The sequence below is a fragment of the Anolis carolinensis genome, chromosome 1 (assembly GCF_035594765.1).
Source record: "Anolis carolinensis isolate JA03-04 chromosome 1, rAnoCar3.1.pri, whole genome shotgun sequence".
NCBI lineage: Eukaryota > Metazoa > Chordata > Lepidosauria > Squamata > Dactyloidae > Anolis > Anolis carolinensis.
Genome location: NC_085841.1, coordinates 236079142 through 236107049, shown reverse-complemented (window position 1 = coordinate 236107049; position 27908 = coordinate 236079142). Strand labels below are relative to the sequence as shown.

Here is a 27908-nt window from a genome sequence, read left to right as displayed (position 1 = left end):
TGCCATTTGTTAATTTGTTTTAAATATAAAACACTTTTATTATACAAAAAAATCCTGCGCTGGTGACAGTGCTTGAGGCTTTGCTTCCACCTGATCCCCCCCACCCTTTCTTTGTGTGTGTGTGGTGGAGGGACTGTGGGGGTCCAAAGTGCCCCAGGATCACAAGCACATGACGACCCAAAACAAAAGAAATAGACTCCATAGAATAAACATGGGGAAAATACCACGGCAGTGTTCAGGGAAAGGGGATGGTGACGGGGAGGTGAACTACCATGGCCCCATGTGGAGAGGGACTGTTCCTCTGTCCCCTACCTCCAGGATACTTGTTTCACGATGGGAGACTGAGTCTCCCTCCAGCCTTCTCTGCCCAACACTGATAGGCTGACAAACACTTTCTATTTCTCCCCAGCAAAAAAAGAGGAGCATAAGAAGCTCCTTTAAGCTGAACCAGGCCACTGGGTCCTTCCTGCACAATGTTATCAGTTGTGACGGTCAAGATCTGTTACAGCCCCGCTCCTTGAGGTTCTCTTTTAAACTGGGAGTGAAACGAGCTTTCAACATGCACTATGTGCTTTAACCACTAAGCTGTGCCCCTTCTGTCAGAGCTTGCCCTGTATTCCCAGACTTTTCTGCCTCATCCAGAAAGGACTGTGTCTTTCTTATGCGAAGGACTGCCTAAGTCAAGCCAGCTTCCAGGCTTGCAGTTTTGAGTGCCCCAGTTTTTCCTACCCAACAAGTGCTTAGCTGGGGAAGGGGTAGCATGCCCTGTAACGGGCCAAATAGAATCCCTCTCACAATCCTCCCACATTGGCCCCTGTACCCTGTGAACTTGCCCTTCTGCTGTAGGGGTGGGGTCCTCCAAACTGTGGATCCATCATTTCAGGAAGTACAAGAGATTTGGGAGAAGGGTCCTGGTCTTTCCATTTCCACGGGTGATGCTGTGCAAGAGATGGGGTGGGGAAGGGGCTGGGTTGGTTGTGCCGGGATGCCAGCTGTGGTTGTGGGGTTAGGAAAGGGCAAGGCATGCTACGCAGGAGGGTGTGCATCCAGAGAGTCCCTCCTCAGTCCCAGCCGTTGTCCTTCACCATATGTGACATCTCAATAATATACTTTCCTTCTTTGTACTTCTGGCTGGTCTCGAAGGCTTGTTCCTGGGGAATAAGGAAATGGAAAGGTATGAGCCCACTCGCATCATAGAGTTGGAAGAGACCTCGTGGGCCATCCAGTCCAACCCCTTGCCAAGAAGAAGGAAAGCTGCATTCAAAGCATCCCCCACAGATGGCAATCCAGCCTCTGCTTAAAAACCTCCAAAGGAGCCTCCACCACACTCCGGGGCAGAGAGTTCCACTGTCAAACAGCTCTCACAGTGAGGAAGTTCTTCCTAATGTTCAAGTGTAATTTTCTTTCCTGTAGTTTGAAGCCATTGTTCCACGTCCTAATCTCCAGGGCAGCTGAAAAAAAGCTTTCTCCCTCCTCCCTGTGACTCCCCCTCATATTTATGCATGGCCATCATATCTCCTCTCAGCCTTCTCTTCTGCAGGCTAAACATGCCCAGCTCTTTAAGCTTCTCCTCCTCATAGGGCTTGTTCTCCAGACACTTGATCATTTTAGTCGCCCTCCTCTGGAATGTCCAGCTTGTCGACATCTTTCAATTGCGGAGCCCAGAATAGGACACAGTATTCCAGGTGTGGTCTGACCAAGGCAGAACAGAAGGGTAGCATGACTTCCCTGGATCTAAACTTCCCTGGTTTCAGACAGTGTCTGCCTAATATGCCTTCCTACAAATCTATAGTGTGCAGACTCAGAACCGATTCCATCCAGAAAGGGGGAGAAAAATGTGCAAGAAAACCATTAATGACAACAGAAGTACAGTAGAGTCTCACTTATCCAATATTCGCTTATCCAACATTCTGGATTATCCAACACAGTCTGCCATTTAGTAGTCAATGTTTTGTAGTCAATGTTTTCAATACATGGTGATGTTTTGGTACTAAATTTGTAAATACAGTAATTACTACGTAGCATTACTGCATATTGAACTACTTTTTCTGTCAAATTTGTTGTTAAACATGATGTTTTGGTGCTTAATTTGTAAAATCATATCCTAATTTGATGTTTAATAAGCTTTTCCTTAATCCTTCCTTAATCAACATATTCGCTTATCCAACGTTCTGCCGGCCCGTTTATGTTGGATAAGTGAGACTCTATTGTATTGGGGATCAGGATTTCCGCTGGTATGTGAGAGCTGGAGACTAATCTGGATTTATAGGGTTGCTGTACTTTTGACCCATAATATCACAGAGACACCAGCTTTCCACATTTTCAGAAAGATTTCTCCAGGAATCCTGATTTGAAGATGATTTGTTTTCTATACAGGTAAGCAATCCACATTCAATACTCACATATTTCCACCCCAACGTAGTCTTGCAGCTTTCGCAAAATATATCAGCAACCGAATGGAGACCTGTGAGCAAGAGGCGTTGCTCGGCTGGACCACAGCCCACATTGACCCTGTAGTCAAAGAAATTAAGAGGGCACCATCTGTCGTGTTACCCTCACCAGAGTTGCATCCTATTCCGTTCTGCCTGCAAGGAAAACTGTAAACTCTGCAAGGAGAGGGCAATTTCACTATTCTAAGACATTTGTAATAGATTTTCACATAGAAGAGAAAGAAAAGTATTTCAAACACACTCTTGCTTTTAGGGGTAATAATACTGAGAAGTTCTCTGTATCTAAAATATAGTTTATATATTCGGTATGAAATCCCAACAGTTCCAATTTACGGATCTAAATCTATTGAGCAACTATGGATACAGAAGTGTCACAACCATTGTGTCCTCCCTTAAATTTAATCTTTAAAAGAAAAAAGAAACATCCAGCCTACTGACTGAACCTGAAGATGGAGCTCTGAGAACCGAAGTACTCTGATTTTGGTCCTGTAGTGACCTCTCATGGCCAGGAGAAGGACCTACACAACAGTGAACCTTACCCAGAACAAGAAGATTGGGACACATCCATACTGCAGAACCATTCTAATTATCACACTGGTGTCTAGGAGAGAGAGAGAGAGCTAGGACAAACATGTTCTGATCTTATACTTCTACATTCCTTCTAGATTTGGTGTTATGTGCTCAGATGTAACATTATTGTGAATACAACAGCATTAGGAGTTCTTCAAGTCCTTAAGGTGTTCTGGCAACTTGAGAACAGTTGGAAATGACAAAGGTTTGAACTTTCAAGAAGCTAAACATGGTCTTCAAAGTCAGATAAAGATGATGGAAGTAGGCATAGGCAGGCTACTAACTCCATAAGTACAGGTGGATCTAAAATAATATAGGAATTTCCATGTGCCCTGGAGGCACTGATGCATCTTCTAAATGCATGATGCTTATGTTCATTGCAGTAGTCTCTTAGTATGCAAAAATGAGTTACTGCCATTGTAGCATGATATAACAAGATCCTTCTGGCAGCAGAAAAATGAGTCCTGGGCTGCCAATGAAGTAGTGCTCCTTAATTTCAAGTTGATACAAAACCAAAAGCTAAATTACACCATCCCGAGGTGTGGCAGGTAAAGAAAGTTGGCTCTTGTCCTAATAAGATTTCCTTGTGGATTTCCTTCCCTTTTAAGCCTAAGATGACCTCTTCTTGCTAATAATCCTTTTATTTATCAAGGGCTTTGATTGCAGAAGGCCTTTTGATTGAGATGTATAATCATTATGTTTCAACTGCCTTTAAAATTGCTGTAAATTAATATATTTAATAAAGTGGGTCCTAGTGGGGTTTGGTGCCAAGGCCTCCTAAAATCCATGGATCCTCCAATCCCATTATATACAATGCTATAGTAAAATAGTGCCCCTTATATATACCCTTTTGGAATATTATATTTTATATATAAAATGGCAAAAGCAAGGTTTGCTTTTTGAGTAGTTGAATCCATGAATACAACTATTCTTGTGTGTGTGGGGGGGGGGGGGGGGTGGCATTATGCCTTGTTTAAACTATTTTATTTTGAATTCCATTATAACCTGCTGTGAATCATGTATTGCGAAAAGGGTTAAATGTAAATATATAATAAAAGCAGAATCACTGCAATGTATTTGCCAGTAACTAATATGGACCATCAATGGGAACCTCCTACAAACTGCTAAATAAAGACTTTTTTCCACCAACCTGGTCAAGCATATCTTATACATTCCCACCACTGAGAAAAACGGGCAACTGTTTCTGAAGATAGCTACAATATCCTAACAGCGCTGAATTCTATTTATGGGGAAGGGAGAGAATTCACCATTCCAAAACAACAGTTTGCTGGGCTGGGTTTGATGGCTATGGGAGGCAAATGTTGAGTTCCTATGACTCAATCACTTAGAGCTATGCTGTATCCTTGCCAAAGACCACTGAGAAATGAAGAGAAGGAAAGTGATGAGTTTTTCTTCACTGCCAGAATCGTGGCACATAAGTCCCCAGAGAACCTTTTGCACCTTAAGCAGTATTTTGTATGTATTGTATCAAAAAGGAAAAGCACAGCCGTGTAAGTAAGAAGAGCACCGAGGAATTCGCTAGTTGAAGAGTTAATACTCTCGCCAACCTTTGCAAAAGTATTCAGTAATAAAATGAATTCAAAAGGCCAGAGGAATGAAGGTTCATAATTAAACTGGAAGACAGATAAAAGGTAAATAAGGCACATTTCATAGGCACTATAATTGATCAGTCAGAGTGAGAACTGTTTCCGTCACCAGCAGTTGAGAGAACCAAGAGAAGATCATGCTCAAAGGTCAGCAATATATCATCTTGTAGGTGACTCAGCCCAGCAGCCAAAAGAGAACTGTGATGACACAAGCAAGGAAGCCAGGCCGGAGTTATAGTATAAGGCCCAAAGAGCTAGCACAGACTTCAACAGGAGGATGTAGTGGAGGCTGGTGTTGAATGAGAGACTAGCTTTGTACAATAAAGGTTGTACAAAGAGAAAAAATGAACCATTACTACTTTTCTCTTGAATGTGATTTCTTCCTGAAAGATGCTAGAAATTGACTCCTCATCTCTACTTCCACGTTGTGGGTGACAGTGGGAGGGCATCACTCTGTTATAAGAGTTGCCCTCTGCATAACTTCAGCTGTGCTATTTTTATTCCTCCTTCTGTCTGAGAGCCTTAATTCTAGTGGAACTTGGATTACATGCCTGTGGACTATGCAGTAATAAGTGAGATATAACGGATATGTTCCATGATATGCCTTCTCCAGGGGATGCCTAAGTATAACACTAAACATCCCACCCATACCTGTTTTGGGAAACAAGCCACATCCAAAATTCAAATACCTTTTCCTCCTTTTGCTGAACAGCTGTAGCAGCTATTTTCTTCAAGGAGGAAATAAAACCATCTCTTTGCCTGCCTCGGCACTTATATTCTCCCCACATTTTTGCCCACCCTCCAATAAAGAAAACCAATGACAAGAGAACACTCACACAGAATTGAAAAGATAGGCGCGACCGTGACTTCCCTGGAAGGACTGTGGAAATAAAGTATAGGAGTTACAACTCTCTCCCTTGGCAGGTTTTTATAAACAAATCCTCCCAACATTTTGCCCCAAAGTATGTATTTTCAAAAGAGATCAAGACTATTCCTAGACCTACCAATATTCCCAATAAGACATTGTGGTAGGATTTATTACTGCTGTTATTAAATAGTTCACTTGGGCTGTTTTTGGAAAGATTTTGGCTGGGGCTACACCAGCATTGCTAGTGGATACTGGGAGGTCTTTGGGGTTTCTTTGGGTGGGAGTTAGGGGAAATTTTCCAGGTGTAGTCCAGAGTTGACACAGGGGAAGCATTCAGTGCCAGAAAGTCTGGTAGCTGTTCTTTAGCTTAGATTGCTGTGAGTTTTCTGGGCTGTATGGCCATGTTCCAGAAGCATTCTTTCCTGATGTTTTGCCTGCATTTATGGCAGGCATCCTCGGAGGTTGTGAGGTCTGTTGGAAACTAGTCAAGTGGGTTTATATATCTGTGGAAAGTCCAGGGTAGGAGAAAGAATGCAATTGGCCACTTTGATTAGCATTGCATAGCCTTTCAGCTTCAAGGTCTAGCTGCTTACTGCCTGGGGGAATCCTTTGTTTAGCTTCCCACCAGGATTGTGGGGCATGCCTACCTTTGAGATGAGTTCATCGTGCTTGGCCAGGTGTGCCCGACAGTGGACACAGCTGTATGTCCGGTGGCACCGCGGCAGATAACTGCGGAAAGTCTTGGTGGGGAGGCACGGTGCAGGTGGCACTGGCTCACAGCTGGGCATGACAGGCTGGAGAGCAATGCCCTGTCTAGGTGGAGGAGCTGGCGCTGTGCAGCCTCCACACAGGCGATCGCAAGTGAAGCAGCGGAGTAGGTTGGCTAGAGCCGTGTTTCAGAGAAGTGAAGTTTGGGGGGGCTGCACTGCCAGGCCCCCCCCAGATGAGAACCAGACCGAAAGGGGAGTCACCTGCAGAAAAGAAGAAAAACCATGCAAATATCAGGCAAATCCCACTTCCTGTTCCCTATGTGTCAGATGCTAACAAAAGTGATCCCGATCTCTTATGGTACTGGAAGCAATAGTGGTTAGCGGTTTCCATACAGTAGAGCGGCAAATCCATGCCATGTTTTGGGCCTCGTTTACACTGATCATTTACGGTAATAAACCAGTATTGAAGTAAGTGGTTTCTTTGTGCAGATGATTACATAGGAAATCCTGGAACCAGTTTGAGGCCCAGATGATGATTACACAAGCCACAGAACACTAAGGGCTTTCTTTTGTGTGCCTTCATGGGAGTTTGTTGTCTGCTTGCCACAGTTTGAAGCCTGCTTCAAACTGCATTAAAAGGTATGAACCTAAGATACTGAGCCCTATTTTGAGAGTAGGGTGTTGTACTTTAGATCTTTTAAAGATCAGACTAAAACCAGGAGAAAATGCATGACATGGAAGCCATCAACTGTCTAGGAGTTTTGTCTGTGACTCCATTATCCTATTCAGTAGATCCGGAGCTCATTGACTGGTAATAAGAACCATTGGACCTTTGTTCGACAATCACAATAAGAAACATATATGAATCTTCAAATTACCTGTAAAACAAGAAGGTGGGAGAGAGGGGATCTACCCGGTTTGTGCCAAGCTCAAGAGATATATTAAAAGAGAGCTATGCTCTAAATAATTTTGGATACACAGAATTCAAACTCCTAGCTCAGCCTATTATTCCTGTTTCATGTAGTTCTTGCAAAGCTGAAGAGTGAAGAAGTTCATTGAAATTAGTTTCCTCTGTGAGCCAAAGAATACAGATGTCTCACATTATACGTTGTTTATCCTCCCAACTTTTATCACATGACAAGCCAAGTGAAAGCTGCTACTGGTTCTTGCTTTTGTTTAGACATGCAGTTGCATATATGCAGCCCATGCCTGGGCTGAACAGTCATGGGTATGAGCCACAGTTGTGTGGGATTTACTCCCACGCGCATGATATTGTGTTTTTGACTTCTGTTGTTATTGTGCATGAATGAAAAGCTGTGAGTTTTCCAGGCTACATGGCCATGTTCCTGGCATTCTTTCCTGACGTTTCGCCCACATCTATGGCAGGCACCCCCAGAGGTGGTGATGTCTGTTGGAAACTAGGCAAGTGGGGTTTATATATCTGGAATGTTCAGGGTGGGAGAAAGAACTCTTTGTCTGCTTGAGGCAAGTGTGAATGTTACAACTGGTCACCTTGATTAGCATTGAATAGCCTTGCAGCTTCAAGGTCTAGCTGCTTCCTGCCTGGGGAATCCTTTGTTGGGAGATGTTAGCTGGCCCTGATTGTTTCATGCCTGGAATTCCCCTGTTTTCTGAGTGTTGTTCTTTAATTACTGTCCTAATTTTTGAGGTTTTTTTAAATACTGGTAGCCAGATTTTGTTCATTTTCATGGTTTCCTCCTTTCTGTTGAAATTGTCCACATGCTTGTGGATTTCAATGATTTATCTGTGTAATCTGACATAGTAGTTATATACCTCACAACCTGAGGATGCCTGCCATAGATGTGGGCGAAACATCAGGAGAGAATGCTTCTGGAACATGACCATACAGCCCGGAAAACTCACCGCAACCTAATGATTCCGGCCATGAAAGCCTTTGACAACACAATGAACTTTTGAATCTGAAATGCCCATTTGATTTGGGAATCTGCCTTGTTTTCTGCCCTGTTCCCATAGGCTCCTAGGTAGTAAGGTAAAGGTTTCCCCTGACGTTAAGTCCAGTCATGTCTGACTCTGGGGGTTGGTGCTCATCTCCATTTCTAAACCAAAGAGCCAGCGTTGTCCGTAGACACCTCCAAGGTCATGTGGCTGGCATGGGCATGACTGCATGGAGCGCTGCTACCTTCCTGCCGGAGCAGTACCTATTGATCTACTCACATTTACATGTTTTCGAACTGCTGGGTTGGCAGAAGCTGGAGCTAACAGTGGGTGCTCACGCTGCTCCCGGGGTTTGAACCTGGGACCTTTCGGTCTGCAAGTTCAGCAGCTCAGCGCTTTAACACACTTTGCCACCGGGGCTCCTTGGTACCTACAGCCATTTTAGCCTCCTGCCAGGACCTGAGGGTGCATCTACACTGGAATCAATGGAGTTTGACAAAACTACTTTAACTGCCCTGGCCTAATGTTCCTGGGTATTGTCGTTTGGCGGAGAAGGCGGGAGACCTTGCAAAACTACAACTCCCATGATTCCCATGATTCCATAGCATTGAGCCATGGCGCCAAACCGCATTAAATGGTCCCCTAGGCACTGGGCCCCCTTCCCTTCTGGGATGGAACTGAGGTAGTGCCACACAACAAGGACGTGATGTGTGAATTCATCACGACTGGTGGAGGCAGCAAAAAAAGACGACATACCCCATTCCCAAACTCAGCCATGGCCACTGCCAGGACCCTCTGACAGCCTCCCTGGACACGCCCCCTTTCATGACAAGCCTTGGCCCGCGGGAGCCCCCTAGCGGCCTGTTGCCGCCATTCCACCGAATCCCGTCCATTCAAAGGCGCCCGCTGGCCCCCTTCGCTCAATGGGCCCCGGCCCCGCGGGCGCTCCCCCTGGCGGCGGGAAGGCGGCACGACGCCTCTCCAGGGAAGAAGTCCTCCAGGCGAGGGGCGCTTGTTTGTCCCCCCACTCGAAGGTTATTTTGGTCCCTTCCGGCTTTTCGTGACGCAACCCAGCAAAACAGTCTCAAAATAGGCTTAGACGGATCAAGGCGAAAGGGGAGCGAAAGACAGAGAGAGAGAGAGAGAGAAAAGGAGTCGCTGCGAAGTCTGACTCGGATGGAAAATAAACACGGGGGGTGGGGGTGCTAAGGGGCGACGGAGAGAAAGGAGCCAGTGAACTGAAGGAAAGGCCCCACGGAGACTAAAAGGACACGAGTGGGGGGACTGGGAAGGGGAAAGTTTGCAATGAAAGAGGAGGCAGTAGCATCTGCTTCCTCCTCTTCCTCCTCCCTTTGCCCGGCTCACCTTGAAACCCGGTCCCGTGGGAGCGCCAGGAGTGGGGCCCTGCGTGGGGTCGCGCCAAGGAGAGCGCCGCTTCTTCCTCGCTCCCCGGCGGCGGCGGCTTCGGTGCGCCGTCTCTAGCCGAATGTGGCGGTGTGTTGTGGATCCGCATCATAACATTGTGAGTCATGCATCCCTTTCGCCCGCCCTCTTTCCCTCCTCCTCCTCTAGACCCCCCCCCCTCCTCCCCACCCGCTCCTTCTTCCACAGCTACGTCAGAGACACGGGTGGCAAGAGCATCAAGGGGCAACGGGGCAGGAAGAGCGGAGTCGGAGCCTCCCAAGGGATGGATTGGAAAAGGCTGTTTTGGAAGAAGGGCAAGAGAAGGGGAAGCGCGCGGGGATCAGCCCCACGTCGCGCGTCCCTGGCAAAACTCTGACGCAGGGAGAAAGCGCGAGGAGACGGAGAGACGCAGCCGAGGAAGGAAAGGGGGAAGAAAGGAAATCTGCAGCCTCACTCAATGCCCAGCAGCTTGAAGAGCCTGGAGAGGAGGAACAGACCCGACACGCCAGGACCTTGAAGCTGCTGCGCCACCTTGACACGCGTTCAACCTTGAGCCTCCCTCCTTCGCCAAGCGCCGCCTGCTCCTGGCCCACCTGAAGAGGAAGCCTTTCCCCCCAAATCCGGGTGTCAAAAACAAGGGGCCGAAGAGCAGACCCCACTCTCGCTCCCTTCCTAAAAGTTCTGACATTGATTTCTACAAGACAGAGTTGCGGCCATTCCCCAAGCAGCAGCAGGACCATCTAGTTCTGCTTGATGCTTCCATGGAGAATCAGAAACCTTTTTCTTTGTTTATTTGTACCCCGAGGTACAAATCTTCTCAACCCAGAGGAGGGCTCAGAGCGGCCTCACATATAGGCAACAATTCCATGTCTTAAAATAGGCATGGGCAAACTTCAGCCCTCTGGGTGTTTTGGACTTCAACTCCCACAATTCCTAACAGCCTAACACAATTCCTAACAGAGGGCCGAAGCTTGCCCATGCCTGCTTTAAAACATACAATTGGTAAATATCTACATTAAAACCAGAGAATTAAAACATAAAAACAGTTACATCAATTATTAAAATAACAGAATCTACAGTCGTACTCCAGCGTCATTCCGATTGCCATCGCACAAATTCTACGTTTATTTATTGCACTATGGTTATTCTCCAAAAGCTTGGAGAAGAAGAAGAAGAAGAAGAAGAAGAAATTCCAGAACACGCCCTAAGATTGAGTCGAAACCTAATCACAGATCCCGTGAAGAAGACAATAAAATAGCAATGGGAAAAGAAGCAAGTAAAGAGGAACAGATGAAGAATTTTCAAAATGAGAAAGACAGACCTACCTGCCGAATGAAGTGGAAGTCGACCCCCCCTTCCCCATCTTCCCTATTGTTTCTCTTTTTTTTCTTCTTTCCCTGCCCCCTACTTTACTACCCCCCTCCCCCCTCCCGTGGTGTGTTCTTTGTTTTTGTTTTGTTTTATTGTTTTTTATCTTATCTTATCTGTATATACATATATATGTGCAAAAGTAAAATAAAAATTATTTTTTTAAAAAAAGCTTGGTTCCATAGCCATGTTTTAACATGGTTTCCGAAGGTTGGAAGGCAAGGAACTGATCAGATATTAGTGGGGAGGGAGTTCCACGGCCAAAGGGCCACTACTGAGAAGGCCCTGTCTCTCATCCCCACCAACCGCGCCTGCAAAGGAAGCTGGACCAAGAGCAGGGACTCCCCAGAAGATCTTAATCTCCCTGATGGTTCATACAGGGAGATATGTTTGGATGTAAGCTGGGTCAGAACCATTTAGGGCAGTGGTTCTCGACCTGTGGTCTTCAGTTGTTTTGGCCTTCAACTCCCTGTAATCCTAACAGCTGGTAAACTGGCTGGAGTTTCTGGGAGTTGTAGGCCAAAACATCTGGGGACTCACAGGTTGAGCACCACTGATATAGGGCTTTATAGGCTAAAACCAGCACTTTGAATTGTGCTCGGTAGCAGACTGGTAGCCAGTGGAGCTGACATAAAAAGGGAGTTGTGTGCTCCCTGTACACCGCTTCAAGAAGGAAGCTGGCTGTTGCCCACTGGACTACTTTAAACTTCTGAACAGTCTTCAAAGGTAACCCCACATAGAGTGCATTGCAGTAGTCTATTCAGGATGTAACGAGAGCATGGACTACCGTAGCAAAGTCTGACTTCTCAAGGTACGGCGCAGTTGACGCACAAGTTTTAATTGTGCAAATGGTCCCCTGGCCACCACCAAAACCTGACGTTCCAGGCTCAATGATGAATCCAGGATAATACCCAAGTTGCGAATCTGTGACTTCAGGTCACAGCATAAACTGTAACCCTATACTCTGTTCAGCCTTACGACTGACCAGGAGTACCTCTGTCTTGCCTGGATTCAATTTCAATTTGTTCGCCCAAACAAATATAGCATGTATTTATGCTCTAAAGCAGAGCTTTCCAAACATTTCATATCTCGGACACATTTTTTAGACATGCATCATTTCACAACACAGTAATTCAGCTCTACTAGCAAGCCTCGGGTTAAACCAACCCCTTATAAGAGATATTGACAACTCATAAATGGTAATAACGAAATGTGTGGCAATGCAACGTATCTCAAGAAAACCTTTCATTTATACATTTTTTAAAATATAGGATTTGTAAGATAATAACATACATTTCCAAGATCTTTGTCATTTCTCGTTATGTTTGTGTGGCGCTTCTACACACTACAGCTGACACGCTCAAATGTCGTGACACCCAGTTTGGAAAGCTCTGCTCTAGAGTTAACGCAGCTTGACACCATTCAAATTACAATGTCTCAAAGCATGCTGTTGGCCCACCAAACTACAAATCCCAGAATTCCATAGCACTGAGCCAATTTATTTATTTTCTGTATTTATATCCTGCCCTTCTCAAAGGGGACTCGGATCGGCCTTACAATAGCCAACAATTTGATGCCATAGCAAACAAACATAATATCAAGTAAACATAAACATTAAACATTAAAATATAAATTTAAAACAATATCAAGATTAAAGACAATTATTAAAACTACACAATCCAAAATCATAGTCAAGGCCATTCCAGTTGTAATTGCACATATTCCATTTCCACTTATTGCACTGCATTACTAGCCAAGGCAGTTCAATTGCTGTCAAACTGCATTCACTCTACAGTGTTGATACACCTCTACTGAAAACATACAAGACTGATGGCACTTCACCAGAGGGGAGGCACTTCATCCCTTCCAATAAAGTGACGCCATCTGTTAGTTTTGGATAGTTCCAAGCAATGTAGGTAGCCCCCTGTATCCATATGTTCTGTATTGATTGATTCCATCATCCATGGCTTAAAAATACTTTTTAAAAAAATTAAAAAGCAAATCTAGATTTTGCCATTGTATGTAAGGGATACCATTTTACTATGCTGCTGTATATAATGGGACTTCAACATCCATGGGTCTGGTATTCATGGGGGTTCCTGGAACCAAATCTCACTGGATATCAAGGGCACATTGTACAGGGGCTTTTTTAATGGCAGGAAACACTTTATTAAGTAGGTCCTATCTCCAAACATTCATTTACCATTATATTTTATGTTTCATTAAACAGAAATGTTATTTGGTACCTGAAAAGTGTGCACATAGGCCCTAATCCTAAATAGCAGCCCAGTCTAGGTGGTATATTCCATAAGTAAAGAATTGTATTTTCATTATAGTTTTTTTCTCTAAATGACAGACAACTCATCTTTTCATTCTTATTTTAACAGCCAAACTATGCAGACATATTTGAATAATAGCTATAACAGTATGTAATGTTCTGTTTTACAATCTGACATCACACTCTCTAAAACCACACCTATAAAATGGTAACTTGAACTTAAAGGGTAGGAAGTGTTCGCTTCTCAGATAGTTTGACTTCCATTTCTTTACTCAACATGCCTAATAGTAAAGGACTGTGGGAGTTGCAATCTAAAATATTGCCGGGGCTAAAATGTCCTCTTCTACATTAAAATCCAAAAATGTGTTTTGAAAAATGGGAAGGGAACAAATACAGATGTACAAATATGCTAGGGTTTTCAAGAATTATCTTCACAATTTCAATTCTCTATTTCAAATATTTGGTTGCCAGTTTTTGTTCTAATCGTATTTTGTTGTGTTAGGGTTTTTTTTCCTAATATTAAGAATGCCATTCTTGATTGTGTTACTGACTCTTTCAGTCCTTGAATACTTATGTTGGGAATGGAGAAACATCTGGACATGATGTGTTAAATCTCTCGTAACATCCAGTTCATGACAATTTGTTGTCTGTTTCAAATGTTGATAAGATTCAATATTTCTTTAGCACTCAAGCCTGAGATAATATCCTCCATCACAAACAAAGGCAGCATGCTAATTTAGGAGGAACAGTGAAGATCAGAAATGTCTTGCTTCCATACACACTGTCTTCTGTGTGATATCTTGACCTTTTTTTGTTATGAATAGGCCTGAGCATTTAGATAGCAGATAAATCTCTCCACCCACAGCAATATTTAGGTTCTTTGTAGCATTCTGAAATACGGTATATGCTCTATAGTTTTCAGGACCAGCGTCAAACTTGATGAGCCCTATTTGAACAAGCTCATGATAAATTAGACATATGGCAAGATCTGTCAAACCAGTGGCTTCTGCCTAAATTGTGTTGTGGGATTGCTATAATTACAGTGTTATAATAGTATAGTCACGTTTGGCTTGTTACGTGTATACAAATAATGCAAGGTATAAATGCTCTACTCCTTCACTTGGGCTTTGGCAAGTCTCTGTTGAACTTGCTTCTCCCAGTGACAGCATTCAAACAGTAAGTGTGTTGTCCTGTACTTGATTATACCCATATACGTTTAGCTGGATCATTCCAAAAAAGCATGGAGCATGGATTGGTCTTATCTATATTGGATATATTCTTTTTACTTTGGCTCAACACCTAGTTAAAGTTGGGTAGAACTTGCTGTTTCAAGTTAATTGAGCTTGTTCTGCCAGTCTGTCCTGCAATTGTTACAAGGATGCTTGTTGGTTTGGGCCTCAGCTACTGTTGATTTCCTCTCATTTCAGTCTTCCTGTGTGTGTCAACAGCAGTGGAAGCTTCTGCTTTCATGACTACTTCCCCCACAAGAGACATTAATCATTGTATACTCTTCTTCAGACAGTGCTTTGGCCACAGCCAAACTGACTGATGTTCAATCAAAACAAGCAGACTCATTGACCTTGCTGAGTGCCTAGAAAAGTGGAAGAAGCATTGTGAACCTTTTTCTTGTGACATTTTCTGCTATCTCTGTAATATTCTGTTTTACCATATTAACAGTGTTCTGGTTAATAGTCTGAATGACATGTTTCTTCAAACTTGAATCTGTATTAAGTCTGGACAGCAATTGCTATACAAATTGGAGTTTAACTGGTCCATTGTGTTGAATTTCACTTCTATCTACAGAAGTTGTAATATATCTTGTACTACCCTTTTCCTGGTGCTATTATTTTTCGGCTCCATATTCTCCCTGGAACTTTTTATTCAGCATACTTAACTTACCCCAACCCTTCAAAAACCTGATGGACTCCTACGGTTATCTGAACAGTAATATTTGTCAGCACATGTTCTGCCATAATTCTGAAAGTACAGGAAATCTGGAGTCTGCACTCTACTTCTGATTGTACATATGAAGCATTACAAAATAATCACCCTGCAAAGTAGGAATGTAGCCGAGAGTTTAGTCCAGAGGCACTGGCTATATCAGATAAACCCTTCAACACATGTTATCTGTGTTGAAATACATCTGTCCACCCAGTCAGATGAATTTAGCTGTCTACCCAAACAGTTCAATCCATATCCAACCCTATTTGGGATCAATTAAATAACAATGTTATGCTACAACTTGAACAGCAAATAAAAAGGTATAAATATTCAGGGAAGAAAGGAATGGAATGAGTCATATAAAACAAGAGAAAGGAATACAGAAGGATGTTTTTAAAGGGAGGGAGGGGACTACAAATTAAATATCTACAGAGAGTCAGACTGGAGAGGAGATATCCTAGGGACAACCTATCAGACATGACACAAGGAGTCAGGCTAGATAGATAATTTGCTAACAAATCTATACAAAAGGAGCAACACAGCTGTAATAACAAACCCAGGGCAATATGATATGGCACACAGAGCTCAGTCTTTCAACTCCTCCTGTAATATCTGCAACCTGAGACAGCCACCTCATTCTTCCTAAGTACAGGACCAACCTTATACTACATGTGTGTGCAGGTGTGCGTGCAAAATCTTGCTACAAAGGAATGATTTGAAGGCAAGATCATTCTTGTTGGAGATAAATGAATGTATTACTTCATATTTTTCAGATTCCCTTTTTCTCCCAATCCTTTCCTTCCTACACATTACTTCTGTAGCAGGAATGCTGAATCCAACAAAACTTTCCTGGATTAGATTTCTTTGTAAGTCATATCTTTGCAATTGTTAATAATCTCTGGCCCCATCTACAATGTATTACAGGCAATCCCCACGTTACAAACATCCGACTTACAAATGACTCACAGTTACAAACAGGGGTGAGACAACAGGATGTGAGAGAAGTCTACCCCTAGGAAGGGAAATTAATTCCTGGAAGAGTTCTTATGGGGAAAAGATGTCTCCATTAAAGCTTTATCACCAATCCTTGTTTTCACAGCAAGCCAAAATGTTCAGAACCCAATTATCACAAGGACAGAAAGTGAGGTAAAATCTTCTGAACAGGCATAGACAGAAAAATATTATGCTGTCTAAAAGTTTATGATATATATGGTATCTAAAGCTTATATATATGCTACCAGCATACCAGTATGCTTGTATGCCTGTATGCCATCTAAAGCCCCTCTCTCTCTACACACACACACACACGTTGCTGGAGTTACACTTTAAAAAGTGCCTGTTTCAACTTACAAATTCAACTTCAGAAAAAAAACTACAAAACCCATATTGTTCATAATCTGGGGACTGCCTGTATTTAGTCAGTGTAGATTCACATAATATAGGCTGAATCTACACTTTTCTATAATCTGGATTATCTGCTTTGAATTGGATTATATGATATATAATATAGTTTGAACCTGCATTATATGGCAGTATAGATGGAGCCTCTGTGGGCACTTCCAAACAGCCATATAACCCAGAAGATAATCCACAATATTTGCTTTGAATGGAATATTTGAGTCTACACTGCCATATAATCCCATTCAATGTGGATTTTATACAGCTGTGTGGAAGGGCCCTTAGTTGCTGCCTAGCTCTGTAGACCTTATTTGACTACTACCTTGGAAGACAGCTATTAATATTTCTGATAAGACACCTATTTGTGTTTTATCCCAGTTGTGTGATGACTCATTGTTAAAGAAGCACATGTATCTGACCACTGAGAACCTGTAGAAAAATTGTACTATAACTTGAGTTATGCACAACTGTTTGGTCTGCAATTCCCCTGAATGTTCCTCGCAGACATAAAACACTCAAATAACATTCTTTCTGTGAGGCAACAACATGTGAGTAAGGAGTTGGGAGCCTTTCCCCTGTATACAAATGACATGTTAAGAGATTGGCTTCAGTGCTTTGTAAAAAAACAGTAAAGTTCATTATCCTAAATTAATGAAATGAAAAGGGGAGTACTGACGCCTTTAGAAAACCACAAAACTTTCTGCATGACCTTGACTTCAATCCATGAAAGCTTATGCCATGATAAACATCTGCAAATCTGCAAGGTGTTTCAAGACTTGTGTGTGCTGGAGTGTCTACTCAGCTTCTATTAGCCATCAAATATTTAAAGGACATGATATGGCATTTTTTGGTCAAAACAGCAACACAATAAAATGGTTCTGAAGGATTAAATTTTAAACAGAGAGCCACAGTATTTCTCCTGGAATCTATCTGGAGGCCAGCCAGGGTCCTTCCACACAGCCACATACATCCAGAATATCAAGGCAGAAAATCCCACAATATCTGCTTTGAATTGGGTTATCTGAGTCCACACTGGCCCTGAATAAAATCCCACATTTTCTGCTTTGAACTTGAATTTGTATATGGCAGTGTGGACTCAGATAACCCAGTTCAAAGCAGACAATGTGGGATTTTCTGCCTTGATATTCTGGGTTATATGGCTGTGTGGAAGGGCCCTCAGATAACTCAGTTCAAAGCAGATATTGTGGGATTTTCTGCCTTGATATTCTGGGTTATACACTGCCGTATATTGCCATTCAAAGCAGACAATGCGGGATTTTATTCAGTCGTGTAGACGGGCCCCCAGTTTCAGTCCTCTGCAGACAAACAGTTCTAATACTCTATTTCCAGTTGATAAAGTGAGTGATGCATCTACACTGTGGAATTGATAGTTTGACACCACTATACCTGCCTATGGAATCCCGAGACTTGTAGTTTGGTGAGGCCCCAGCCTTCTTTGGCTGAAAAGGCCAAAGACCTTGTAAAACAACAAGCCCCAGGATTTTATAGCATTGAGCTAAGACAGTTAAACTGGTGTCAAACTGCATTAATTCTACAGTATACGCATGCACACTGAGTTAGGTTAATAACAGCCGTCCTGAAGGGTCTTTTGATGGGCCTTGCGAACTGGGAAAGAGCATTTTCTGCTTCGAAGTATGACAAGAAAAAACATGCCCCCTTCCTTCCCTTTCCCTTTCATTCCCGCAGCCGAATCAGAAACTACATTTCCCAAGAGGCCGAGCGAATAGCCACGGGTTCCTTTTTGCCCCCTAATTTGTGTAGCAGAGGAAGCTGCCTTTCTTTCTACCCTGTCACCAAGCGACGAGGCGTTCCGAAAGCCAAGGCGCCTCACCGACATTGTCCAATCACCGAGCGACGTCACATCCGGGGCACGAGGCGCTTCCGTTGCCTGCCCCTATCCGGGACTTGAGGAACGCGAGGGTCCCCGAGGATTCCCGAGGTGGGTGACTCTTCGCGGCTCGTCGAGGCCGGGGCTCCGTTTCCATGGAGACGCGGCCTGCTCGAGGAGGGCGGGAGCAGAGCGGCTCTGTGCCGTGCTTTGCCGGAGATGTTTCCCCACTGGCCATGCCCCACGCCAGTCATCTCAGGCCGTTCCGAGTCTGAACAGCAGATGGGATGGAACTGGGGCTGTATGTATCCACACTGTGGAATTAATACAGTTTGACTCCACTTCAACTGCCACGGCTCGATGCAATGGAATCATGGGAGTTTTAGTTTTACCGTGCCTTTCGTCTTCTTTGCCAAAGAGTGATGGTGCCTCGCCAAACTACTCCCAGGATTCCATAGCACTGAGCTATGGCAGTTAAACTGCTATAAAAGCTCATTAATCCTACAGTGCAAATGCGGTATAGGCTGCATCCACACTGCAGAGTTATAGTACTTTGACACCATCTTAACATCCATGGCCAATAGGAATTGACTGGATTAGACCTCAGAATCACAACCCATCCGGGCATAGAATATGACCCGTTAGGATCACAACCTAATGGGATAGCAGAGTTTCATAGTGTTTATTTGGTAATGAAGGATCGCTGGGCACTTATACTTGGTTTCTATTAGGCATGGGCAAACTTAAACCCTCCAGGTGTTTTGGACTTCAACTCCCACAATTCCTAACAGCAGGCTGTTAGGAATTGTGGGAGTTGAAGTCCAAAACACCAGTAGGCTGTTAGGAATTGTGGGAGTTTATTTATTTTATTCATAGTAGAGTCTCACTTATCCAAGCTAAACGGGCCGGCAGAAGTTTGGATAAGCGAATATCTTGGATAATAAGGAGGGATTAAGGAAAAGCCTATTAAACATCAAATTAGGTTATGATTTTACAAATTAAGCACCAAAACATCATGTTTTACAACAAATTTGACAGAAAAAGCAGTTTAATATGCAGTAATGTTATGTAGTAATTACTGTATTTACGAATTTAGCACCAAAATATCACGATATATTGAAAACGTTGACTACAAAAATGGCTTGGATAATCCAGAAATTTGGAAAAGCAAGGCTTGGATAAGTGAGACTCTACTTATTTCCAACATTTATATCCCGCTCTTCTCACCCGAAGGGACTCAGGGCGGCGTACACAATTGGCAACAATTCGATGCCTACACATAATTAAAACATGGCAATGGAAATCCAATTAAAACAATATAAAAATATAAAACATATGGTTAAAAATCCGTTCATCCAAAAGTTGAAGTCCAAAACACCTAGAGGGCCGAAGTTTGCCCAGGCCTGTATTAGATGCTTTCAACAGACAATTATGCAAGCAGACTTCTTTTAAAGTAACAAGATTGTTTATTGATGTAATTTCATGTATTTAGAGCTACAGGCATATTTCTTTGTTAGGTTAAAAACTTCAAAACGTTAAGAGAGTTTGTATCTTAAATTTATAAATTTTAACAGTCTCTTTACTTCCTAAGAAAACACAAGCCTCAACAGTTTTCCAAGTTCTTAACACTGCCTCTGCATTCTAACAGATACAGTAAAGTCTCATTTATCCAGCAGAACATTGGATAAGCGAAAATCTTGGATAATATAGGAGTGGTCAAGAAAAAAGCCTATTAAACATAAAATTACATTATGATTTTACAAGTTAAGCACCAAAACATCATGTTTTACAAGAAATTGATAGAAAAAGCAGTTCAATACACGGTAATGTTATGTAGTAATTACTGTATTTACGAATTTAGCACCAAAACATTACAACTTTTACTACAAAAGCAATGACTACTAAAGGGCAGACTGCATTAGGTAATACAGAACATTGGATAAGTGAAGCTTGGATAAGTGAAACTCTACTGTATATACTCAAGCTGACTCAAGGCTCAACACTAGCTTCAGGCTGACTGAAGCCTCAACTGACTTCTCTGTCATCCTTTTAAAACCGAACATTTTAAAATGTCACTAAGTACTCATATCACCAGCAGCCCCTCCCACTGCTTTATGTATATAGAGATGAGGTAACTGCAAACTAAATAAGACATATACAGTAGAGTCTCACTTATCCAACATAAACAGGCCAGCAAAACGTTGGATAAGCGAATATGTTGGATAACAAGGAGAGATTAAGGAGAAGCCAATTAAACATCAAATTAGGTTATGATTTTACAAATTAAGCACCAAAACATCATGTTATACAACAAATTTGACAGAAAAAGTAGTACAATATGCAGTAATGCTATGTAGTAATTACCATATTTACGAATTTAGCACCAAAATATCACGATGTATTGAAAACATTGACTACAAAAATGCGTTGGATAATCCAGAATGTTGGATAAGTGAATGTTGGATAAGTGAGACTCTACTGTACTTCAGGATATGTCTTAGGAAACAAGATATGTCTCAGGAAACAGACAAACATCAAACAGAGGAGGCTTGAGAAGGTTGCTTCCTCCAACAATGGCTCCATCCTATGGAACTCTGGAATTTGTAGCTTTGTGAGATATTTAGACAGCTCTGGTGTCTTGCTAAACTATAAATTGAAGATTCCATAGGATTGTGCCATGGCAGTTAAAGTGGTGTCAGCCTGCTATAAGTCTGCAGCATGGATGGTTTCTGAAATGCTGAGAAATGGTTCTTTAGTGCGTGACAGGATAGGTAATTCCTGTGGCTCTCCAAATGGATGCTGGATTGTATCTCCCATCAGCGCTTGCCCTTTTGGCAGATGTAAAAGGAATTAATAATAATAATAATAATAATAATAATAATAATAATAATAAACTTTATTTATACCCTTCCATATCTCACCGGGAGCCTCAGTGGTGGGTTAAACTCTTGTGCTGGCTGAATTGCGGACTTGAAAGTTGGTGGTTTGAATCTGTGAGATGGGGTGAGCTCCTGTCTGTCAGCCCTGCATGAGAGAAGCCCCCTGCAGGAAGGTAACACATTCGGACGTCCCCTAGGCAATGTCTTTGAAGATGGACGATTCTCTCACACCAGAAATGAGTTGCCTCAATTCACTTCTGACATGATTTTAAAAAAAATCTCCCTGAAGGGACTCGGGGCGGCTTACAACATCCTAATCCAATCATATGGGGAGGGCAGGAGTTTCCCACTCCTGCATCTACAGAATACATCCTACCCTTTTGTTTCTTTTAAAATTAAATTTAGAATGGTGTTAGCACCATAGGAAAAAAATGTTTCAGTTGGATAGCTGCTGGCCATTCCTTTCTTTGAAATGTTCTAGTAGTAAATGACTATAATGGTCTAACTAACTAACCTGCTCCGACCCAATGCAAAATCCTACAAAGCAAGTTTTATAACACATGGCCCATTTTATGGCATGTTACAATCAGAGAATGGGAATAATCACAATTTCTTCTTCTGGTGGTCTTTAGAAGGAAAAATGTAGTGTAATAAAATGCCTAGGGCAGTAACATCAAAGAGGATGGTATGTTCCCAGACTTGTTCAATAAGGTGGGAAAAACCATGATCCAATTATTGATTAAATCAAGTTTCTTGCTAAATATTATTGACTACAATTTCCATCTGCTCCAGATGAGAAAAAATAAATGAGTTCTTAAATATGAAAGCTACATTTGTTTAGCCTTTGGAAAATACAGCCGGCCCTCCACATTTGTGATTTTTATCTTTTGCAGATTTGATTATTTGTGGATTTGACAAGTCCTCAAATGTGACTCTCAGGGAAGCTGACCATAAAGCCGCACTGGAGGACTTAGCAATTCCTAGACAATTGGACTTTCGGGCAAAACCATATAACAGTTTTTCTTTGTGGCTTTTCCATTTTCATGTTGGGAAATGTGGAGGGTACTTGCTTTTAGTTCAAATCTTTTTGTGTTGTTTGACATACTTACGGCTTTATGTAAAATGGAACATGAGGAGAGTAAAGAATTCTCAATATTTTTGCATGCCATTTAACAAGATTGTATCTATTATTTACACACAAGCTAATTAAATGGTTTATATTTTGTGTCTATAGAAATTACAAATAAAACAAGATGACGGAGGAAACTGGGGATGAAAAGAAATTCGTAGCCAAGTTTGAACTGGAAAGGGAGACAGAGCTCCGTTTCGAGGTTGAAGCTTCACAAATTGTCCAGCTGGAGCTTATGACAGGCATGGCAGAGATCTTTGGCACTGAACTGACACGCAACAAGAAATTCACCTTTGATGCAGGCGCAAAAGTGGCTGTGTTCACCTGGCATGGCTGTTCAGTGCAGCTGACTGGCCGGACTGAAGTAGCCTATGTTTCTAAAGACACTCCCATGCTGTTGTACCTCAATACCCACACCGCTCTGGAGCAGATGCGATGGCAGGCAGAGCGTGAAGATGAAAGGGGGCCTCGGGTTATGGTGGTGGGTCCCACAGATGTAGGGAAGTCAACTGTCTGCCGCCTGCTCCTGAATTATGCTGTCCGGCTGGGCCGCCGACCCACTTTTGTGGAGTTGGATGTAGGCCAAGGCTCGATCTCTATCCCAGGCACAATGGGGGCACTCTATATTGAGCGACCTGCAGATGTCGAAGAAGGATTCTCAGTTCAGGCCCCTCTGGTCTATCACTTTGGGTCTACAACACCTGGAACAAACATCAAGCTCTACAACAAAGTGAGTAACACGTTTAAAGTATGTGCAATATGATGAGTTTCTGTATGCATTCTGATCTACACAGTCATTCAAGGCAAAGTGATGGGCATGGGGTTCTAGGCCCTCATTGAGCTGCAGTAGCGCAGTGTTTTAAACCCTTGTGCAGGCTAAACTGCTAACCTGAAGGTTGGGTTGCTGACCTGAAGGTTGCCGGTTCGAATACCCAAGACGGGGTGAGCTCTTGCCTGTCAACTCTAGCATGTGGGCACATGAGAGAAGCCTCCCAGCTAACACGTTCAGGTGTCCCCTGGGCAACATCTCTGTAGACAGCCAATTCTCTCACACCAGAAGTGACTTGAAGTATGTTCTCAAGTGGCTTCTGACACAATAAAAAAATAATAAGAGGAATGAGCTGGAGAACCTCCATATGCAGCAGGGTTTGCAGTAACAGTCTAAAGAGCCCTATCATCATGATCATTCAAGTCCGGTGTTTCCTTATTTCCTCTGCTTGATCCCATTGGAATGTGAAGGGATAACTTTTATATTGTGCTCAGATAGACATCTGGGGTGATAGGAGTATTTCCCTATTCACCTCTGAATTCCAAATGTTAGGGTTGAATAAGAAATACTTATCACCATCTTGTTCTTCTTGTGAGTTCTCTTGTACAAACATGTGATTAGTTACTGTTGGGGAAAGAACTATGACCATATCTTACAGCAAAAGTAGAAATAATCAGAACCTGGGGCCCAATTCATCCCCCTGGGGGTCCCCAAGTGGTTATATGCCTTTCTCCATGATTATATTATTTCCAAGTTTTTCTTTCTAACTTTGTCCTAGAGCTCCTCTTTGCTCTCAGCACATTCTTATGAAGGACAAATGCCTTTTACCTCCCATATTATTTAAATATGTCTATTTAAACAAACAGTGTGGGAGGAGAAAGATAGAAGTATATCTTGATAGGAGTCTTTATTTTCTAAAACTTTGTAAGATGGAGAATCTAATTATGTATTCAGATAACCAGTAATTATTCCTGTGAGAGGTATGAAACTCTTTCCACAGGGGTTCTGGAAGCATATCTGAAAGCATAGATCTGGGTATGCCATGGTGCTAAGATTATTGCTCTCTAATCAGTATTTTCTTTTTCATATCTGGTTAAACTGGTTCCTCATGCATTTGTGTTCCACCCCTGATTAATTCAGAGTCTGATTCAGGTCTGCCTAAGCCCATCGATTTTAACAGGCTTGCCCATTAATAATTTCAGGACTGGGCTGTTGATGGATGATACATTTAACTATAACATCTATGCAAGGACAGTAATCTAATGTTCATACTTAATTCATAAATAGTAATATTTATTTACAAATTAGATTCAATAAATGGGAGTTTATAATCATGCATTAACATTTGGATCACTTTCATTTTTACAGTCATAAGATTAATAATCCCCATAATTTAGAAACCATTTCCAAGTCCTGCTAGCTCATTTTTATGTCCCTTCTTGGTCATCCTTAACTTCACTATGCAGATAAATCACCCAACATGAAGCATGGTTTTTTTGTTTTTGTTTTTTTCCATGTCAGGAGCAACTTGAGTTGCTTCTGGCGTGAGAGAATTGGCCGTCTGCAAGGACGTTGCCCAGGGGACGCCCGGATGTTTTGATGCTTTTACCATCCTTGTGGGAGGCTTCTCTCATGTCCCCGCATGGAACTGGAACTGATAGAGGGAGCTCATCCGCATTCTCCCCGGGTGGGATTCGAACCTGGCAGCTTTCAGGTCAGCAACCCAACCTTCAAGTCACAAGGCTTTAGTCCACTACGCCATCGGGGGCTCCATGAAGCATGGTGAAGAAAGGGCAATTAAAGGGAAATGTTGTAGAAATAAATGTCAATAATAATAATAATAATAATAATAATAATAATAATCTAGAATGCAATTACAAGAGGTTGGATCTACTTAGTTTCAAAAACATCAGATAAATTTGCAAAGATATTACAATGCCTTTTGAGACTGACAAAAACAAAATTACGTTTAACCCTTTAAATGTTGCAAAGAGCCATGTTTTCAAATTATATAGCTACTTGATTGATGCAGAGTATGAGCAAATGATGAGTATAATACCAGCTAGGAATGCTATGTTTATAAGTTATGTTTATAAATTGCTTCCAATGGAATTGGCTGTAGGTGTCCCTCCTTTTAAAATTACTTTCTTCACAATTATATGAACACTCTCCCAAGATCATTCATCACTGTAACATGAACTAATGTTGCTCATGTACTGGAGAAGCTATGGAAAAGAGGAATCTTTAATCCAAGTATGGCTGTGTTTGCTCCCCAGCTCACAGTGCTTGGAACAAATATTTTCCTGTTAAACCACTAAAACAGCAGTGACTGCCATTGTTATCTGTGTAATTTGGTGATAATGAGAATTTTGTTCACAAAACATATCTTTTTCTTATCTGCTGTAACATATTTAGAAATTACTGAGTGCTGGAAAAACCTTGATGGCTATTGTGCTGAAAGGTGGCTAGACCATGTATGGACAAAGGTGGTAAAGCAGTAGGAGTTATAAACAGACCAGACAGTTTTCAGTTATTTAGTCCCATTTTTTTATTTTTGCAGACAAAGAACCTTTGCTGTATGGCATACCAGTACAGTGTATGAAGGTCTGGAATTGTTGCTTTCATCTCAATTTATAAATTCAAATCAAACAATAATTTTTACATTTCTTTGTTAATACTTGCATACTATAGTGATTTGAGCATGGGATTACAACTCTGAAAGACAAAGGATGCATCTACACTGTAGAATTAATGCAGTTTGATACCACTGTTACTACCATAGCTTAATGCTATGGGATCCTGTAAAACTACACCTCCCATTATTCAATAGCATAGGGCCACAGCATTTAAAGTGGTGTCAAACTGCACTAATTCTACAGTGTAAATGCACTCTAAGTATGAACAATGGCTTTGGCCGAACTTTGTCAGTGAGGCTGGAGGGAGGGAAGAAGGCTCACTATAAATCAGAAATTACTTCAAGGCACACAGCAAGAAGTCTGTGAATGTTTGGCTGTTCCTTATGTCCTCCTCAAAATGTTCTGATTCCTTCTATTTCTCACATTGTTCTTTGTATTTAAGTTATATCATGCTTATAAATGAAAATATTATAAGTTTGTGAGACCTCCAGAGACAAAAACTTTCAAAGGTGGCCAGCTGTCTTTGTGTTGCAAATATTTTAGTCCCTGGATTTTTTTGTAGCTTTCTGTTAATGAAGTTCTGATTTTTCATCTCTGCAGATTACATCTCGCTTGGCTGATGTATTTAACCAGCGCTGCGAGGTGAACCGCCGTGCTTCAGTCAGTGGCTGTGTCATCAATACCTGTGGCTGGGTGAAGGGGTCTGGATACCAGGCACTTGTTCATGCTGCTTCCGCCTTTGAAGTTGATGTTGTAGTGGTGCTGGATCAAGAGCGCCTTTACAATGAACTGAAGCGAGATTTGCCTCATTTTGTCCGGACAGTGCTGCTCCCCAAGTCTGGTGGAGTGGTGGAGCGTTCCAAGGACTTCCGGCGAGAGTTCCGTGATGAGCGCATACGTGAATATTTCTATGGTTTCCGAGGGTGCTTCTACCCCCATGCCTTTGATGTCAAGTTCTGCGATGTGAAGATATACAAGGTGGGAGCTCCCACCATCCCGGATTCATGCCTGCCCCTGGGCATGTCCCAAGAGGACAACCAGCTAAAGCTAGTACCAGTTACACCTGGCCGTGACATGGTACACCACCTATTAAGTGTGAGTACTGCTGATGGCACCGATGAGAACATTTCTGAGACGAGTGTGGCTGGTTTCATTGTAGTCACTGGAGTGGATCTTGAACGGCAGGTCTTCACAGTGCTTTCACCAGCACCTCGGCCATTGCCCAAGAACTTCTTGCTCATCATGGACATTCGTTTCATGGATCTCAAATAGTGCCAGCACTGGTAGGAAATGGTCAGACTTCACCAGGCCATTGTTAGCTCCATTATGAACAAATCCATTAAAATTACCAAGAGGGATAAGAATAGTTTGAACCGTTTCATATGCTCCTTTCTGTTTCCCTCGGGCATTTGAAAGAAACTCAGAACCAGAGTTAGAATTACAAAAGATGAAGCAGAAATGTTCTTGGAGTGTGGCTTCAAAACTGCTATAATGAACAAAAGCAATGCCTGCTAGTGACTTCTTTGATTCACATTATTCCTATAAAATTTTGTTCCCCCTACAATTTAAAATGAACTGAGATATTTCCTAACATTGTCATTGTACCATCTGAAAATGATCTTGTAGAGATGGCAAAAACATTTATTTTTCAAAACTTCAATAAATTTCAAAATATTGATATTTTAATGTTTGTAAGTAAATATTAATTTTATCATGGAAAACCTCTCATATACACATATCTATAGTGAAGAGAAGCTGTTGGGTGCAATGAATGGGAATTCTCCACTGTCTTCTTTTCCTAGAAAGGATGATGACTAACATAGGAATTAGGTCTTTCCTCTGAGTGTGGAACTCTAAATCTTGAGTCCTGAGGTTGGGCCTCTGTCATTGATGCTCTGATACTCCCACGTCAGGGAAGTATTTCACAAAGAAAATTAAATAAATTAGTATTTTAATGGGCAGAAAGGTACATGAGTCTGCATTTGTGGTATTTAGGGCTGTAGGAACAAGGCAATGCAGCCCCCTTCACTGCCATACAAAATCCAGATTATCTGCTTTGAACTGGATTATATGGCAGTGTAGACTCATATAATCCCATTCAAAGCAGATAATGTGGATTATCTGCTTTGATAATC

At 42.2% G+C, this 27908-nt stretch overlaps 2 protein-coding genes across 5 annotated transcripts; one reads left to right on the top strand and one right to left on the bottom strand.

The window, feature by feature from the left end:
• ypel4 (yippee like 4) lies at positions 1-18499 on the bottom strand. Of its 2 annotated transcripts, none has more exons than XM_008111001.3 (5): positions 18364-18499; positions 6143-6466; positions 5464-5507; positions 2403-2511; positions 1-1151 (listed from the first exon to the last, which is right to left on the bottom strand). In XM_008111001.3, the coding sequence occupies exons 2-5, from the start codon at positions 6281-6283 to the stop codon at positions 1062-1064; spliced, it is 384 nt and encodes a 127-aa protein (XP_008109208.1). In that variant the 5' UTR covers positions 6284-6466; positions 18364-18499; the 3' UTR covers positions 1-1061. The 2 variants fall into 2 exon arrangements, with proteins under 2 accessions (XP_008109208.1, XP_008109196.1); XM_008110989.3 differs by lacking the exon at positions 18364-18499 and adding an exon at positions 9488-10119.
• Positions 18337-27459, top strand: clp1 (cleavage factor polyribonucleotide kinase subunit 1). Of its 3 annotated transcripts, none has more exons than XM_003214960.3 (3): positions 18337-18471; positions 22474-23098; positions 26374-27459. In XM_003214960.3, the coding sequence occupies exons 2-3, from the start codon at positions 22493-22495 to the stop codon at positions 27043-27045; spliced, it is 1278 nt and encodes a 425-aa protein (XP_003215008.1). In that variant the 5' UTR covers positions 18337-18471; positions 22474-22492; the 3' UTR covers positions 27046-27459. The 3 variants fall into 3 exon arrangements, with proteins under 3 accessions (XP_003215008.1, XP_008109221.1, XP_062823234.1); XM_008111014.3 differs by lacking the exon at positions 18337-18471 and adding an exon at positions 18525-18661; XM_062967164.1 differs by lacking the exon at positions 18337-18471 and adding an exon at positions 19279-21412.
• Positions 27460-27908: the final 449 nt, after the last annotated feature.